We start from the raw sequence: 14815 nt of genomic DNA, 5'->3' as shown, positions 1-14815 counted from the left end.
GTGTTCAGCAACATTATTCACGCCCTCCTGTAATAATTTTATTTCAAATATATTTACCAGGGAAATTAAACTTGGAAAATGACTCCCCATCTTCCCCAACAGCTCCCAAGGATTTTCTTGCTTTGTAAAAAGCAAGCTCAGTTCCATGTTTTCTGTTTGTAAGGAAGAGATCTTAATAGCCACTGGCAACTTGTATCAACACAAACAAGCTTTCAACACCTAACACTGAACTATATGTAAAAAATGTAGGGTAAGAAGCTGAATATTGACATCCTATTTAAACAAAACAAAACTATATTGCCTCTTTTGCCACTAATTTACTAAGTGGTCCTGTGCAGAGATTTGGGCCAAGTGTGTCCATCTGTTTAAAAGAGGGAATAGGGTGATTGAGATGGTGCCTGTGGTCTCTTCCAGTTCACATTTGAGTCTGGGTCCTTCATCTTTTGCTTATCTTTATGGTAGAGCCAGTTTAGACCAAAGACAAAATTTCCGATAATGCTCTAACATGTGCTCATTTTATTTAGATTCTAAATTAGCATCACAGAAAACTCTGATTAAAGAAGGGTGGTTGGTCCTTTACTAGAAAATTTAAGCCCATTATATCAGGTTGGAAGTATAAACTTCCCATCCTCTGGTTCCTTCTTTAAATGAAGTTTAAAAATTTTTTTTATCAAGGTTCCCCTTGTGGACCTTTTGGTATCATGGGCTGTTTATATAAAAAGAATCCCACAACTTGCTTTTGAGACCTGCATCCTAAAACCAAAATAGCTCATGATACAGCCTCTAAGTCATCATTTATTGATTTATAGAGCCCCCATCACATGATTGAGGTGCTTTACAATACAGTAAACATCAAAACAGAACTCACATAGTTAAATACAATCAACAAATTACAGAACTAAAACTGGAATGAAGCAACATTATGTCAAATTTCAAAGATGCTGAGAAGTGGCAGTACAAAAGGAAATTCCACCAACTGGAGACCAGACGGGCAAAGATACACAGGCACCACAACCCCAAATAGGCAGATTTGTAAAGGGTGAGTGAGTGTAAGATAAAATTTCACAACTAAGAATGAAGGCCATTAAAAAATACTAGTGACACCCAAGTGATCACACAACCAGTGGAATAACCTCACAAAGATATTACCTTATAAATAACAAGGTAAAACCAACTTCATATGGACTTTAAACTCTTTACAAAGAGGCCAAAAAGCCACTGACATCATCTATCCTGTTATGAACAGACTGAATTCTATAAGCCTTTACAAGAACTTAGAATAAATTTAGGAAGCAGCCAACAGTTCTATAATCCATGACTATGGAGATGTCAATAGTTGGCAGAAGGTTAGGGAGAAAAATCCTTTTCCTAAGGATTTTTGCAGAGAGGACTCACCTCACACTAACGGCAAGGCACTGGTGGGACAACAGCCACCTGGATCAGTGTCACCCAAGTGTGACTTAACAAATATGGAGGCATTTAAATTCACACTGTCAGATGAACTCTTGGAAAGGCACAGATGACACCTCTGACAGAGGAAAAGTCAAAACATCTATCTAGGCCTGTGTATCCATGTGTAGCATGGCCAGGGCACCAGGTGGAAAGGTGCACTCATTTCTGGCTCTCCCTTCTAGATCTAAACTAAACACATATGATTATACCAAAGTAACTGAATTAAAGTGGCACTTAAAAGTTCAAGAATAGTTGTCCCTGAGTTACTAGGTCATTTGCCACTCCCAAATCACTAGGTTTTAAACTCAACAGATTGCTAGGCAGAATTTTTGCAACAGGATAGCAAAATTCAGACTTCATTTTGTCACAACCACCACCATGTGAACAATTTCTGACTTAAGAGTAAAGGGATTGCGTTCAAAGTCCCAGGTAGGTGTGCAGTACTGACACTTAGGGGCAACAATTCTTAAGAGTCTTAAAAAAAAAGTCACAAAGTTCTTAAAGAAATTTGGGCCACAATGAATAAAATAAAAAATTTCACATTCAGTCATTACACATTTATGGGTTTTTATAATGCTTCAGAGTGGAAAACAGCCTGGGATTTAGAAAAATCACTCTCTATGGTGACTACGTCCTTAACCATTTTACTTCTGCTTAAAAAAGGACATGCAAAGTTCATAAAGGACTAGGCTACTTGCAGGAATCCTTTCATTATTCTGCCAAAATAGTTCTCTAAACTCATCAGAGCAGAGATGCACCAATTCTCACAAATACCATGTCCCATCTGGTACTGTCTCAAGTTCTACCCCTCATCTGCCAAAAACTACTTCCCAATCCCAACCTCACACCAAACAGAGAGGAATCTGGACCTCCCTTTAACACTGTACATGCTCATTTTACCATTTCCTGAAATTGTTTTAGAAAACTCACGAAATATATTTATTCTCAAACATTAATAAAATCCAAGTGCACTGTCAGTGACAGAATCTGTATGTCAAAACAGAAAGCATTTACACCTCTGTAATGCTTTGAGATTCACGTAAGAATCTAGATAGAGACAAATAAATATACTGTCATGGTCATGTGATTTTCAAGTATTAAGAGTTTGTTTGCATAAAGAATCAACCTGAGATTTTTCTAAACTGCACTTCTCTGGCATTCAGTATTATAACCTTCATTCAATACAATAAAAGCCAACGACTTGACAATTATTGGAAAAAAATTATATTTTGGAAGAACTCACTACATAAGGTGACAGAATTCCAAAATCAAATTACATGAAAATATACATCGCAATTTCTTTGTACAATAAGTGAGAAAAATCTGAGTATAGAAGAATAGAGGCAAAGAAATATGAAGGGCTAAGGTTATGAGGGTAAATAGCATTTTTAATAGCAAACCCAGAAGTTAAGTAGAAAGCCTGTAGCTGTGCATGCTTTAGTCATCCAACCTTAACATTAGGTAACTGGAGGGCAAAAATAAAACCAAATCAGAATTTTGTATAATTGGGGTAAATTTCACTAAATTGAATTCAGAACCAACTCTTTTTAGTTCTTAGGAATAATGACAGTTCAAGAGCTCTCATCAGCCAAAAAATGTTATTGCTACATCCAATCCAAGTGACGGGTACAACTAGAATACAAAAAGGACAAAGCACCTAGTGATGACCACTCCTCCGAAGTCATCATTAAAATCAAGTAACTGCTTATTTAGTATTTCAGTATTGGAACTAAATGATTTGAAAACCTTCTGACAGATAGAAGAGATAAACACAAAGGGGAACGTGTCAAAACAAAGAAGATACAAACTTTAGTAAATGGAAAGAGTTTAATGAAGCCTCAATGGTTTAAAGGAAATTAAATGGAAACTTTTCATCCTAATTGCTTTTCATCTGACATGCTTTAAAGAGTCTTTTAAAACATAAGAAACAATGAGTAGGGGAAGAAAACCTGCTAAAATCTTTTAGAATTTACACGATTCTTATTCTACTACAAGAAAGCATTATTTGGTACAAGGTGTATTTGTGGATGTACATGAACAGTATATATATTATCCGGATCATGTTGTGCTATGTACAGGTCTTTACAATTCTTCCTGAAGGTTAAAACAGTTCATTAGAATTCAAAATACGTAATCATCTGTAAGTTGGCACTTGTTAGGCTCTTGTCAGCATTGATACTGGCATGTTTTATTGCAGCCCAGTTCCAGCCAGTGTTTGCCAACTTGTTACAAGAGAAGTCCAGCAATAGGTGGGTAGAGTGCAGGAAAAACAGTGCCATGTTTCTCGATTGGAGACCTACAACAAAACAAACAGCATTATAAAATAAATTTATAAATTACAAAAGAATCTATTATAAATTTTTACTCACATGCTATTTCTTTAAAAACAAATTAATTTCATTTTAAGGTAACCTTTGTGTTTGTCCAATATGGGAGCCACATATGGCCACTTCACTTTACATTTAAATAATAGTAAATAAAATTTTAAATGTAGTTCCGGCCATGGCCAGTGGCTCAATGGTTAGGGCATTTGGCCCAAGCACCATATATCCACCTGTTAAAGTCACACATTTTATTAAAAGGCCCTAAAAATACAGAGCAGACAAGTATGCTTCCAAATAAAAAACACTTTTTGGTATCACAGACAATAAAAGTACTCGCTCAGGGGTAGTGGTTAGCCATTCTTAAGTGAAAGCAGTCCATGAATTAAACAGCTTAGTATCACCGAAACTGGTTTGGCTCAGTGGATAGAGCGTCAGCCTGCGGACTGAAGGGTCCCGGGTTCGATTCCGGTCAAGGGCATGTACCTGGGTTGTGGGCACTTCCCCAGGGGGGATGTGCAGGAGGCAGCTGATCGATGTTTCTCTCTCATCAATGTTTTTAACTATCTCTCTCCCTTCCTCTCTGTAAAAAATCAATCAAATATATTTTTAAAAAAATAAAACAGCTTAGTATCAAGAAGTTTTCCCATTACTTTCACACAGACACTTCCAAAAGTTCCAATTCATACTGAACTGGCACTAAGTATACTAGTAGAAAACAATTCTCCCCTCTCACCTGCCCTGCATATCACCAATTCACTGGTTTTCCACCAAAACTGATTCTTATATCTTATTAGAGGCCCGGTGCACGAAATCCGTGCACCCGTGTGTGTGTGTGTGTGGGGGGGGAGATGTCCCTCAAACCTGGATTGTGAGAGGGTGCAGGCCAGGCCACGGGACCCCACCAGTGCACAATCGGAGCTGGGGAGGGATGCGGGAAGTTGGCCAGCTAGGGAGGGACCCCAGGAGGGTTCCCGGGCATGTCCAGCCTTTCTTGCTCAGCCCCAATCAGCCGGATCCTAGTAGCATGCTAACCAACCGGTCAGAGTGTCTGCCCCCTGGTGGTCAGTGCCCATCATAGTGAGCGATTGAGTGGCCTTAGCATATCATTAGCATATTACACTTTGGTTGAATGGACAACCGGACACTTAGCATATTAGGCTTTTATTATATAGGATTCTTTGTCTTATGTCCTGGCATTGGTGACCATCCACATCCACTCCCTGTCTGAGGTCAGTAATGCTTCACTCTCCTTCTTGTGGCCAACCAGCCCATATGTTTCTGTCTCTGTTTCTTCCTTCTGTCCCTCAGTGTGGAAATTATACAAGATGCTGTCCTTGGCCCTAATAAGTACTGCTCCCTACATCAAGTGAATTTTCACCTCTACTCTGGAAACTTCCAATCTCACCAGCACCTCTATGTCTAATCTCTGTCCTAACCATCGTAACCATTCAGTACTTAGGCATGTGCTGACTTATCAAAACCATACTCTGCTTCTACTCCCACTGGAGTTTTTAGTGTGATTTAACCTTACCTTTTTATGTCTGATCTAACTGGCTAAATTAACGGCTTTTTAATTGGCCAGGATAATGTAGATAATGTATCTATGTAACTATCATGCCTTTGCAAATAGTAGGCATTTAACAAATATTCATTAACAAGAACTGAAATAAGCTCTTGGTGTTACCTCTCATTTCAGATATAAATCTTGATTCTTAATAACATGCAACTTTCACCCTAGCCAGTTTGGCTCAGTGGATAGAGCATCGGCCTATGGACTGAAGGATCCCGGGTTCAATTCCTGGTCAGGGCACATGCCCAAGTTGTGGGCTCGATCCCCAGTAGGAGGCATGCAGGAGGCAGCCGATCAATGATTCTCATCATTGATGTTTCTATCTCTCTCTCTCCCATCCTCTCTGAAATCAATAAAAATAAAAAATATATAAAAATAAAAAAATAATATGCAACTATTAAAAAAGGAAGCGGATATATATATATATTATTGAGCTAGCAAAATATCAAAAGACAATGTTGAATTAAAAGTACAGAAAAAAACAAGCTTAACAGTAGCATAACTAAGATAGTAACTAAAATTAATCACTGGAAAAAAAGAGTGCATTAATTTCATTTAAAATTCTATTAAGGACTCTAAGCTGCCACAATATGCATACTGAATATATCTGGAGTACTTGCAACTTTAAAGAAGGCTGTTTTGTTATTAATGTGTGAACAGTGCTGACATATGTTAGTGAAGATTTCCAATTATTGCTTCCATACTCTTTAAAAACAGTAATCAGTGTAGTTTCATGAGTAACAGTATACTGTTTTTCAATTAACTTATTCTACGTAATGAGGTATTTTAACTCAACATTTTTTGACTCTATCTTTTTGATAAATGAACTTTAATTTTGAGGGGTATATCTCTTTTTTTAAATAATTTATTGATTTTTAGAGAGAGGGAGAGAAACATCATGTAAGAGCAACATCGATTGGCTGCCTTCTGCAAGTTAATTTAGCCAGTTAGATCAGACATAAAAAGGTATGTTTCTCTCTTAGTGTCTACAAGAGATCAAGTCTGCAACCTGGGCATGTGCCCTTGACCAGAATCGAACCTGCAATGTCCTGGTGCATGGGATGATGCTCAACCAACTAAGCCAGATCAGTCAGAGTTTGATAAATATATCTTTTTAAAAATATACATATTTTATTGATTTTTTACAGAGAGGAAGGGATAGGAATAGAGAGTTAGAAACATCGATGAGAGAGAAACATCAATCAGCTGCCTCCTGCACAACCTCCTACTGGGGATGTGCCTGCAACCAAGGTACATGCCCTTGACCGGAATCGAACCTGGGACCCTTCAGTCTGCAGGCCGATGCTCTATTCACTGAGCCAAACCGGTTAGGGCAATAAATATATCTTAAAGATATGAATGTTATAAGCATAAATTAACTCTAGTCCCACTAGTAAAGGAGATAATATATAATCCCTTATAAAATTTGTTTCTGACACTTCATTAGTACTTATCTAACTTACAATATATTATCAAGGTAAAAGTAATAAAATTCTTCGTTATTTCCTAAATTTTTAAAGTACTGTTAAGGTAAAATCACACATAAGCTTAGGCTTCAATATGTTATTTCGTTCCTCATCAATTCTTTGTTGTCACCAAGCCCTTTTCTAACTTGAAAATGATATGGGTAAAAACCGTGAGTGTGTCTGTTGTTCCTAAGATTTTGTCATACTCATAAACCAACCAATGCAATGAGTTGAGCTTTGTGAAGAACAATGTGCAGCTGTATCCAGAACAAATACTCAGGATGAAGTAGAGGCTGGCATGAAGGATGTTCAAAACTAGCAGACTAAGGCAGTGTCTAGTAACAAGAACTTGATCTAAGGTGGTGGAAAGCAAGAGTTAAAGAAGGGAAAAGACATGGACCACTGACTAGATGTGATGGAGGTATTACATGTAATGATAATGAAATAAGAACAAAAAATTATTAGCAAAAATAAAAAGGATATAAACAAGATGAAAAACAAATAATTTTAAGACTATAAGCTTATTATTATATCTGGTGGTAACAGCAATAAGTCAAGTTAATTTTCAGCATTTCAGGTTATTATAAAGAGATCAAAAAGTAGGTCTGAGTCTCTTCAGAAATCAGAGATAGTACATACCCTTAACAATTCCACCCATAGGTATACACACTAAAGAAACACATAGTACATGTGCAGCAAGAAACAAGAATAGCCACATTCTCTGTAATAGCAAAAACAAAGCAAAATAAACAAGCAAAAAACCCCCTCCATAATTTGGAAAATAAATTCAATAAGAAATTACAGGAGAGACTTAATTTATCTAATAAACCACTACATAACAGTGAAAACAGATTAAATGTAGCTGCACATAGTACAGACCAATTTCAAGAATCTGATATTGAATAATTAAGTCATAAAAAAAGCATACATTATAATTCCATATATACAATTCAAGACATCCAATATTGTTTGGGAATACAAACTGATAAAATTACAAAAAAAAAGCAATGGTAAAATGGAAGAAACTTGAAATAAGCACTTTATCATTGGAAATTTTACCATCTCTAGTTTCTGAAAAAAAATAAACTGCTACCATACTAACTAGTTTGGTATACCTACTTGAAAACAGCTGGGCCTACTAAAAGAAAAAGCAAGTAAGTTATACACTGTTTCTGTTGAGAAACAGCAAACTACTGGATACTAACCACTAGAAACTGAAGCCAATAAAAAATGCAATTCAAATAACTAAATCACATAATTTCCCAAAACATATACAACATTTATAAAAAAGGCAAAGTAATAATATGATTTTTAAAATGAACTTACCCTGAAATAAGTAAAATTACAGCTATTGAATAAATGTCACTCAAAAGCAGTCTCTTGGCTTTTTCTTACACAGCGGGCAACTTTTCTTTTGAATTCTCCATTTCTGTCTTCCCTCCATTCTTTCTGTAGGTACAGAAGTGAGATCAAATGACTTTATCAATTCCTCTTATAATTTCTAATACTAATTTTACTTTGAATGTAATGCTTTGACAATATGTAAGCTGATAAGATAGAAAAGGAGTCAAAAAATATTTCTGCAAGGCACTCTGCTGGGATAAAAGAGTAGAAACCCCCCATGCAAATCACCACTATAAGCAAAATTCTCTTAAAAAGGGAAAGATCATTAACAGTTTTATATTATTCTAGAGGCCTGGTGCACAAAAACTTGTGCGCTCGGGGGGGGGGGTCCCTCAGCCCGTCCTGTGCCCACTCGCAGTCTGGGACCCCTCAGGAGATAACGACCTGCTGGCTTAGGCCTGCTCCCGGGTGGCAGAGGGCAGGCCCAAACCCTAGGTGCAGCCCCTGGTCGGGCTCAGAGCAGGGCCGACTGGGGAGTTGGGGCGCCGCCCCCTGTCATGCACAGAGCAGGGCGGATCGGGAGGTTGCAATGCCACCCTCAGTCACACTCAGGGTAGGGCTGATTGGGGGGTTGGGGCACCGCCCCGTCACACTCAAGGCAGGGTCGATGGGGAGGTTGCGGCGCCACCCCTTCACGCACAGAGCAGGGCCCATTAGGGGATTGGGGAGCTCCCCCCGTCACGCACAGAGCAGGGCCCATTAGGGGATTGGGGAGCTCCCCCCGTCACGCACAGAGCAGGGCAGATCAGGGGGTTGGGGCGCCGCCACTCTCACACTCAGGGCAGGGCCGATGGGGAAGTTATGGCACTTCCCCGTCACACACAGAGCAGGGCCCGTGGGGGGGGGGAGGGAAGGGGTTGGGGCACCGCACCCTGTCACACACAGAGCAGGGCCGATCAGGGGGCTGGGGCGCCACACCCTGTCACACACAGAGCCGCAGGGCGATTATAGGGGGTTTGGGCGCTGCCCCCTGTCACGCTGATTCCAGTGCCGGGAGGCCTCTCGGCTCCACTGATCCCGGTGCTGGGAGGCATATTATCCTTTTACTATATAGGATAGAGGCCTGGTGCATGGGTGGGGCTGGCTGGTTTGCCCTGAAGGGTGTCCTGGATCAGGGTGGGGGTCCCCACTGGGGTGCCTGACCAGCTTGGGTGAGAGGATGATGGCTGTTTGCAGCTGGTCACACACCCTTCAGGGTGGGGGTCCCCACTGGGGTGCCTGGCTAGTCTGGGTGAGGGGCTGAGGGCTGAAGCTCCCAACTGCTCCTTTCTTTCTTTTTCTTTTTTTTTTATTCTGGGCCAGCTTTAGCTCTGGCTCCAGCTCTGAGGCTTCTGCTGCTGAAAGCAGGTATCTGGTTGTTTGGGTTCTATAATCGAAACGATGTATAACTCCAGCTCTGAGATCCCGGCTCGCTGAAAGCAGGTTTCTGGGGTTTTGTTTAGCTCAGGGGTGGGCAAACTTTTTGACTCGAGGGCCACAATGGGTTCTTAAACTGGACCAGAGGGCCAGAACGAAAGCATGGATGGAGTGTTTGTGTGAACTAATATAAATTCAAAGTAAACATCATTACATAAAAGGGTACGGTCTTTTTTTTTTTAGTTTTATTCATTACAACGGGCCGGATCCGGCCCGCGGGCCGTAGTTTGCCCACGGCTGGTTTAGCTTCTATATTTGTTACAATGTTTCAAACTGCAGGCTCAGAGGCCAGCAAGGCAGGCAGGGAATGTTGGAGTCCTCCATCACTGAAGCAAGCAAGCCTCATGTTCGCTTCCAGCTGCCTGGCTGCCGGCCGCCATCTTGGCTGGCAGTTAATTTGCATATCTCCCTGATTAGCCAATGGGAAGGGTAGCAGTTGTACACTAATTACCATGTTTCTCTTTTATTAGATAGGATTGATAAGAAAAGTACAACTTATAAATAAGATATTCAAGCTATCTGAAGGATTACCGACTCTCCCTGACGGAAGCAACCAGAAAGTAAAAAAGACACAAAACTCTCCTATATACAGTAGACAGGTGGAGTACATCACATTGAGATGATACTGAGCACTACTTCATGGGGGGGCGACGGTGGAGAAGAATGAAACAATATCACTATCACTGCCAGACACATGAAAAAGGAACACGAAGCAGCACTGGCACAGTTTCACACAAGAACAGAGCTGATTTATCTAGCATGTAAATACGTAGTAGGAAATTCCCACAAAAATGCCCAGGCTTCTTTTCCCACCTTTTTATAAAATAACATCCATTTACAAACAGCGAAAACCATAGACCTCTTCAATCACTGCCCTTGTGGAGGAACACATTAGAAAATAATTTTGCCCTCAAAGCAAGGAAGGCATCACCGAAATCCAATAATTACAATAAAATGAGCTAAATTATAATGCTAACATGTCCAGAGACTGAGATATATTACTTACGTATTTATGAATAAAATGTTATAAAGTCTGCAATTTCCTCATCACTTAAGTAAAAGGAAGAAAAGAGCAATTCTAGGCAAAGGGAGATAGGGGGGTGGGGAAGACACCTAAAAATACCATTTAGCCCAGAGAATTTAGAGTACGAGCAGGGTCCTGGCCAGTTGCTCAGTTGGAGCGTTGTCCTGTACACCAAATGATTGTGGACTCGAGTCCCGGTCGGGGTGCTTAAAAGAGGCAACCAATCGATGTTTCTGTTTCTCTTTCTCTCCCCCTCCCTCCCTCCCTCTCTAAAAATTAATGAAAACCTATTCTCAGGTTGAGGATTAAAAAAAAGACTGCCCTGGCCAGTGTGGCTCAGTTGGTTGGGTGTCATCCCAAGCACCAAAAGGTTGCTGGTCTGATTCCCAGTCAGGGCACATGCCCCAGTTTCGGCTTGATCCCCAATCCCCAGGAGGGTGTGTGCAGGAGGCAATCTCACATAGATGTTACCCTCTCCTTTCCTCTCTCTCTAAAGACTAAGAGCAGGGATCAGATAGAAAGCTATTACAACAATGTAGGTAAATAAGTCAAAGGGACTCAAGTCAATGGCAGGGGGATGGCAAGGAGTTTAGAGAGACGATATAATATGACCGGCATTCGCTGATGACTGAGACAAGACTGGGCAAGGATGACTTGCCCAGTAAAAGATAGATTGGTAGATGATGGTTCCAAAGCAGGAGCTAGCTAATACAACAACCATTTGTTTCATCCAGTATAGCATAAACTTGGATAACCTGATAGGTTGTATTATATTCTGCATTTTATATAAATGGAGAACCTATGAATTCAGTAGGGCAAAAAGCATATGTTTTTCTCTATTTGCTTTCCTGAGAGAAAATATCATATGGGAATTTTTTCTTTATCAAAGAAAATGACAGGAAGTTATCTAATAATGGGGGGGGTTTTGATGAAAGACCAGAAGATCAAAGAGTAATGAAATATGAAGAAGAAAAAGTAACAGTCTAGAAATGCTTCAATAGAACCAGAGCAAAAGAGGGAAAGAAGCTATTAAACAGAACTCTAAAGAAGGTAAAGCTTGAAAATGGTAAACGTGAGAAGAATTAGTAAGAACTGGGCTGAAAATAAAGAAATAGAAGTCTGTATAGCTCAACAGTTTGGCATTCCTCCCACCTATGTGCAAAATTCTAATACCTTCCTAAAATAATAATGATATATATATATTTTATATAAATATGCTGCGCTGAAGAGTACTAAAATTAGAGATGCTTCATTTAGGCATTTAAATGACACCCCTCCTCCTCCAATCCTTACTCTTAGTTTAGTATCTGGCTTGCTACTCACACACTCGAGGGAAACAAAATCAGCACCTGAGCGCAAGCACACACACACACACACACACACACACACACAAATACATACACCTCCAATCTGCTTTCCTAAACCCTCATTTATTACTTATCATGAATGGAGGATAGTTACGTAGAAGGCCTACCTACAGTTCTGAGGAAGTCTTCAAAATACAAAAGAAAAACTGACTTCAAAGAAAGACGCTTCAGAATTTAACTTTTAAAAAAAATCTCTAATTTGAACTCCCAAGAGAACCATTAAGTTCATTAAAGAGTGATTTCATGAAAAAGGAAACAACGAAGAAAAGGCCAAGCATTTAAAATTAAAAGTAATACTGTCAAAATAAAAATTCAACAGAAGATTCAAAATCGGCACCATTTTTTTTTTAATTCTTTATTAGTTAAGGTATTACAAATGTGTTGTTCGCCACCATTTTTAGATTAAAAGTTACAAGGGATCAATCTGAGTTATAGCTACAAGTTCAAAAGAGGGAATAACGCCGCCCTGGCCAGTAGTGTTCAGTGGTTAGAGTGCCGCATGTTCAACTCCTAGTCAAGGGCACATACCTTGGTTTTTGCGACCCCACTGAGGGCACATATAGGAGGCAACCAATCCATGTCTCTCTTTTACATCGATGTTTCTCCCCGCCCCTTTCTAACTCTCTCTGAAAAGCAATGGGGAAAATATCCTCAGGTGAAGATTAACAACAAAAATGAAAGAATGCCAAACCTGAAAAAAATTTTCAAAATAATTTAAAAGGTAAATTTCCCACAGCCGAAGTCTTCAAAGTATACATCAACTAGAGGGATGGAAAATTTTACATATTGTGAAATTTCAGAAGACCAAAAATCCAGAAAAGGATCTAAAGGGAACTAGAAAGAAAAAGGAAAGAAAAGGCACCTATAGACACAGAAGAATGAACCTAGCATCAACTTTCTCCTCAGTAACAATAAGTACTAAAGAAAAATTCTGTAGAAATTTTATTTTCTACCCTAGAATTCTGTAAACAAAGTATCAATTATAGGTCAGGACAGAAACACTTTCAGACATGTAAGAACTTAATTCTCAGCCACCTTTTCTTAAACATTACTCTTGGATGAAGAACAGCAAAAGAAAAAAGTTAACAACAAAAAAGGGGGCAAGGGAGACCCAGGAAACAGATGATCCAATACAGAAGAGCAGCAAGTAAAGGAATGAAAATACAAGGAAAGCAATCAAGCAGCAGGCTGAATCAACCTAATTTGGATCCAAAGAATGGAGGGATCCAGGAGAGAGATCTCCAAGAAAAATGGGAGTTCCTTAAAATAGGTATCGTTCACTGATTGAGAGGTGAGAAAAACAAACAAAAAATACATAATAATATGATTAAAAGGTATGCAATGCAAGCAGAAAAGGCAAATAAGAAAAGTAAACAAAACTGTTTACAAGATAGCTGTGGTTTAAATATGAGACAACTGGTTAAATCAGACAAAGCAGCAGTGGGTTTCACAAAAAAGAACAGGATAGATTTTGCATAGTTTGTGAAGTCAAGTTTGTATATTTCAACTTCCTATAAAGGCCATTTTCTACCCTTATGAAAATTTTGCCTATTCACATTGTCAAATATTTATTTGTTCTTATTTTCTCCTTTTTGAAGATTAAAACTCAACTTGTCAGTTCCAATCTTATAAGAGCTGACAACTGTGAATGAAACAGGAATTACTTCTCAAAATGATTCTATAGGATTTTTTTAAATATATATTTTTATTGATTTAAGAGAGTAAGGGAGAAGGAGAGATAGATGATAAGAGAGAATCATTGATCAGCTGCCTCCTGCACACCCCACACTGGGGTGTGCCCTGACCAGGAATTGAACCGTGACCTCCCAGTTCATAGGTCGAGGCTCAACAACTAAGCCACACAGGCTGGGCAGGATTTTTTTTTTAAAAATAGCTTTCATCTCTTCTCCCTCAGTCTCTCTTATACTGTTTGAATACTTGACTAAACAGAAAAATAGAATAGTGTTCTACCAGGCTTTACTTCAACTTGATTACTAAATGTAAAATTTCAAAGCCATAGATATGAAAAGGGATTATCTATGCAGTGTTTTTCTACATCTAAGATCTCACCTAAATTGTTTTGTTGTGTTGTTGTTGTTTTTTTTGTTAATCCTCATCTGAGGCTATTTTTCCATTGATTTTTAGACAGAGTGGAAGGGAAGGGCGGGGGAAGAGAGGGGTGGGGAGAGAGAGAGGAAGAGAGAAAGAGAGAGAGACACACACATTGATGTGAGAGAGACACATTAATTGGTTGCCTCCTGTATGTGCCACAACCAGGACAAGGGATCGAGCCTGCAACCAAGGTGCGTGCCCTTGCCCAGAATCGAACCCAGGACTCGTTAGTCAGCCGGCCAACACTCTATCCATTGAGCCAAATCAGCTGCAGCGGTTCTCAACCTGTGGGTACGAGACCTCTTTGGCAGTCGAACGACCCCTTCACAGGGGTCGCCTAAGACCATCCTGCAAATCAGATATTTACATTACGATTCATAACAGTAGAAACATTACAGTTATGAAGTAGCAACGAAAATAATTTTATGGTTGGGGGTCACAACATGAGGAACTGTTTTAAAGGGCCAGAAGGTTGAGAACCACTGAGCTAGGGCTTAAGTTTTTATATATGATTGAAGTAACCCTCACCTCCCCCCAAAAGGTGATTTTAATCTTCTGGCTTTCATATACAGTAACAAATAAAATTCCAAGAATAAGAATAAAAACAAAAGGCTTTTCAAAGAAGGACAGAAGATTGAGGAACTAAGACTATTAAAAAAGACTAACAAAACAAAAATATA

At 39.3% G+C, this 14815-nt stretch overlaps 1 protein-coding gene across 2 annotated transcripts in view; it reads right to left on the bottom strand.

Annotated features, from left to right (window-relative positions):
• Positions 1 to 777: 777 nt before the first annotated feature.
• The window catches only part of UBE2G1 (ubiquitin conjugating enzyme E2 G1), a 99524-nt gene continuing 85486 nt past the window's right edge, over positions 778 to 14815 (bottom strand). The window contains exons 5-7 of one of the 2 annotated variants that reach the window (XR_009449100.1): positions 8139 to 8261; positions 7031 to 7166; positions 778 to 3748 (exon numbers count right to left, since the gene is read on the bottom strand). Coding sequence is in view for 1 of the 2 variants with exons in the window: in XM_059669033.1 (XP_059525016.1) it covers positions 8175 to 8261 (87 nt within the window). In the remaining variant the exon portion in view is untranslated. The remainder of the gene's footprint in view (positions 3749 to 7030; positions 7167 to 8138; positions 8262 to 14815) is intronic. The other variant, XM_059669033.1, reaches the window with a different exon arrangement.

Source organism: Myotis daubentonii, chromosome 16 (assembly GCF_963259705.1).
Source record: "Myotis daubentonii chromosome 16, mMyoDau2.1, whole genome shotgun sequence".
NCBI lineage: Eukaryota > Metazoa > Chordata > Mammalia > Chiroptera > Vespertilionidae > Myotis > Myotis daubentonii.
This window is presented reverse-complemented; position numbering and strand designations above follow the sequence as displayed.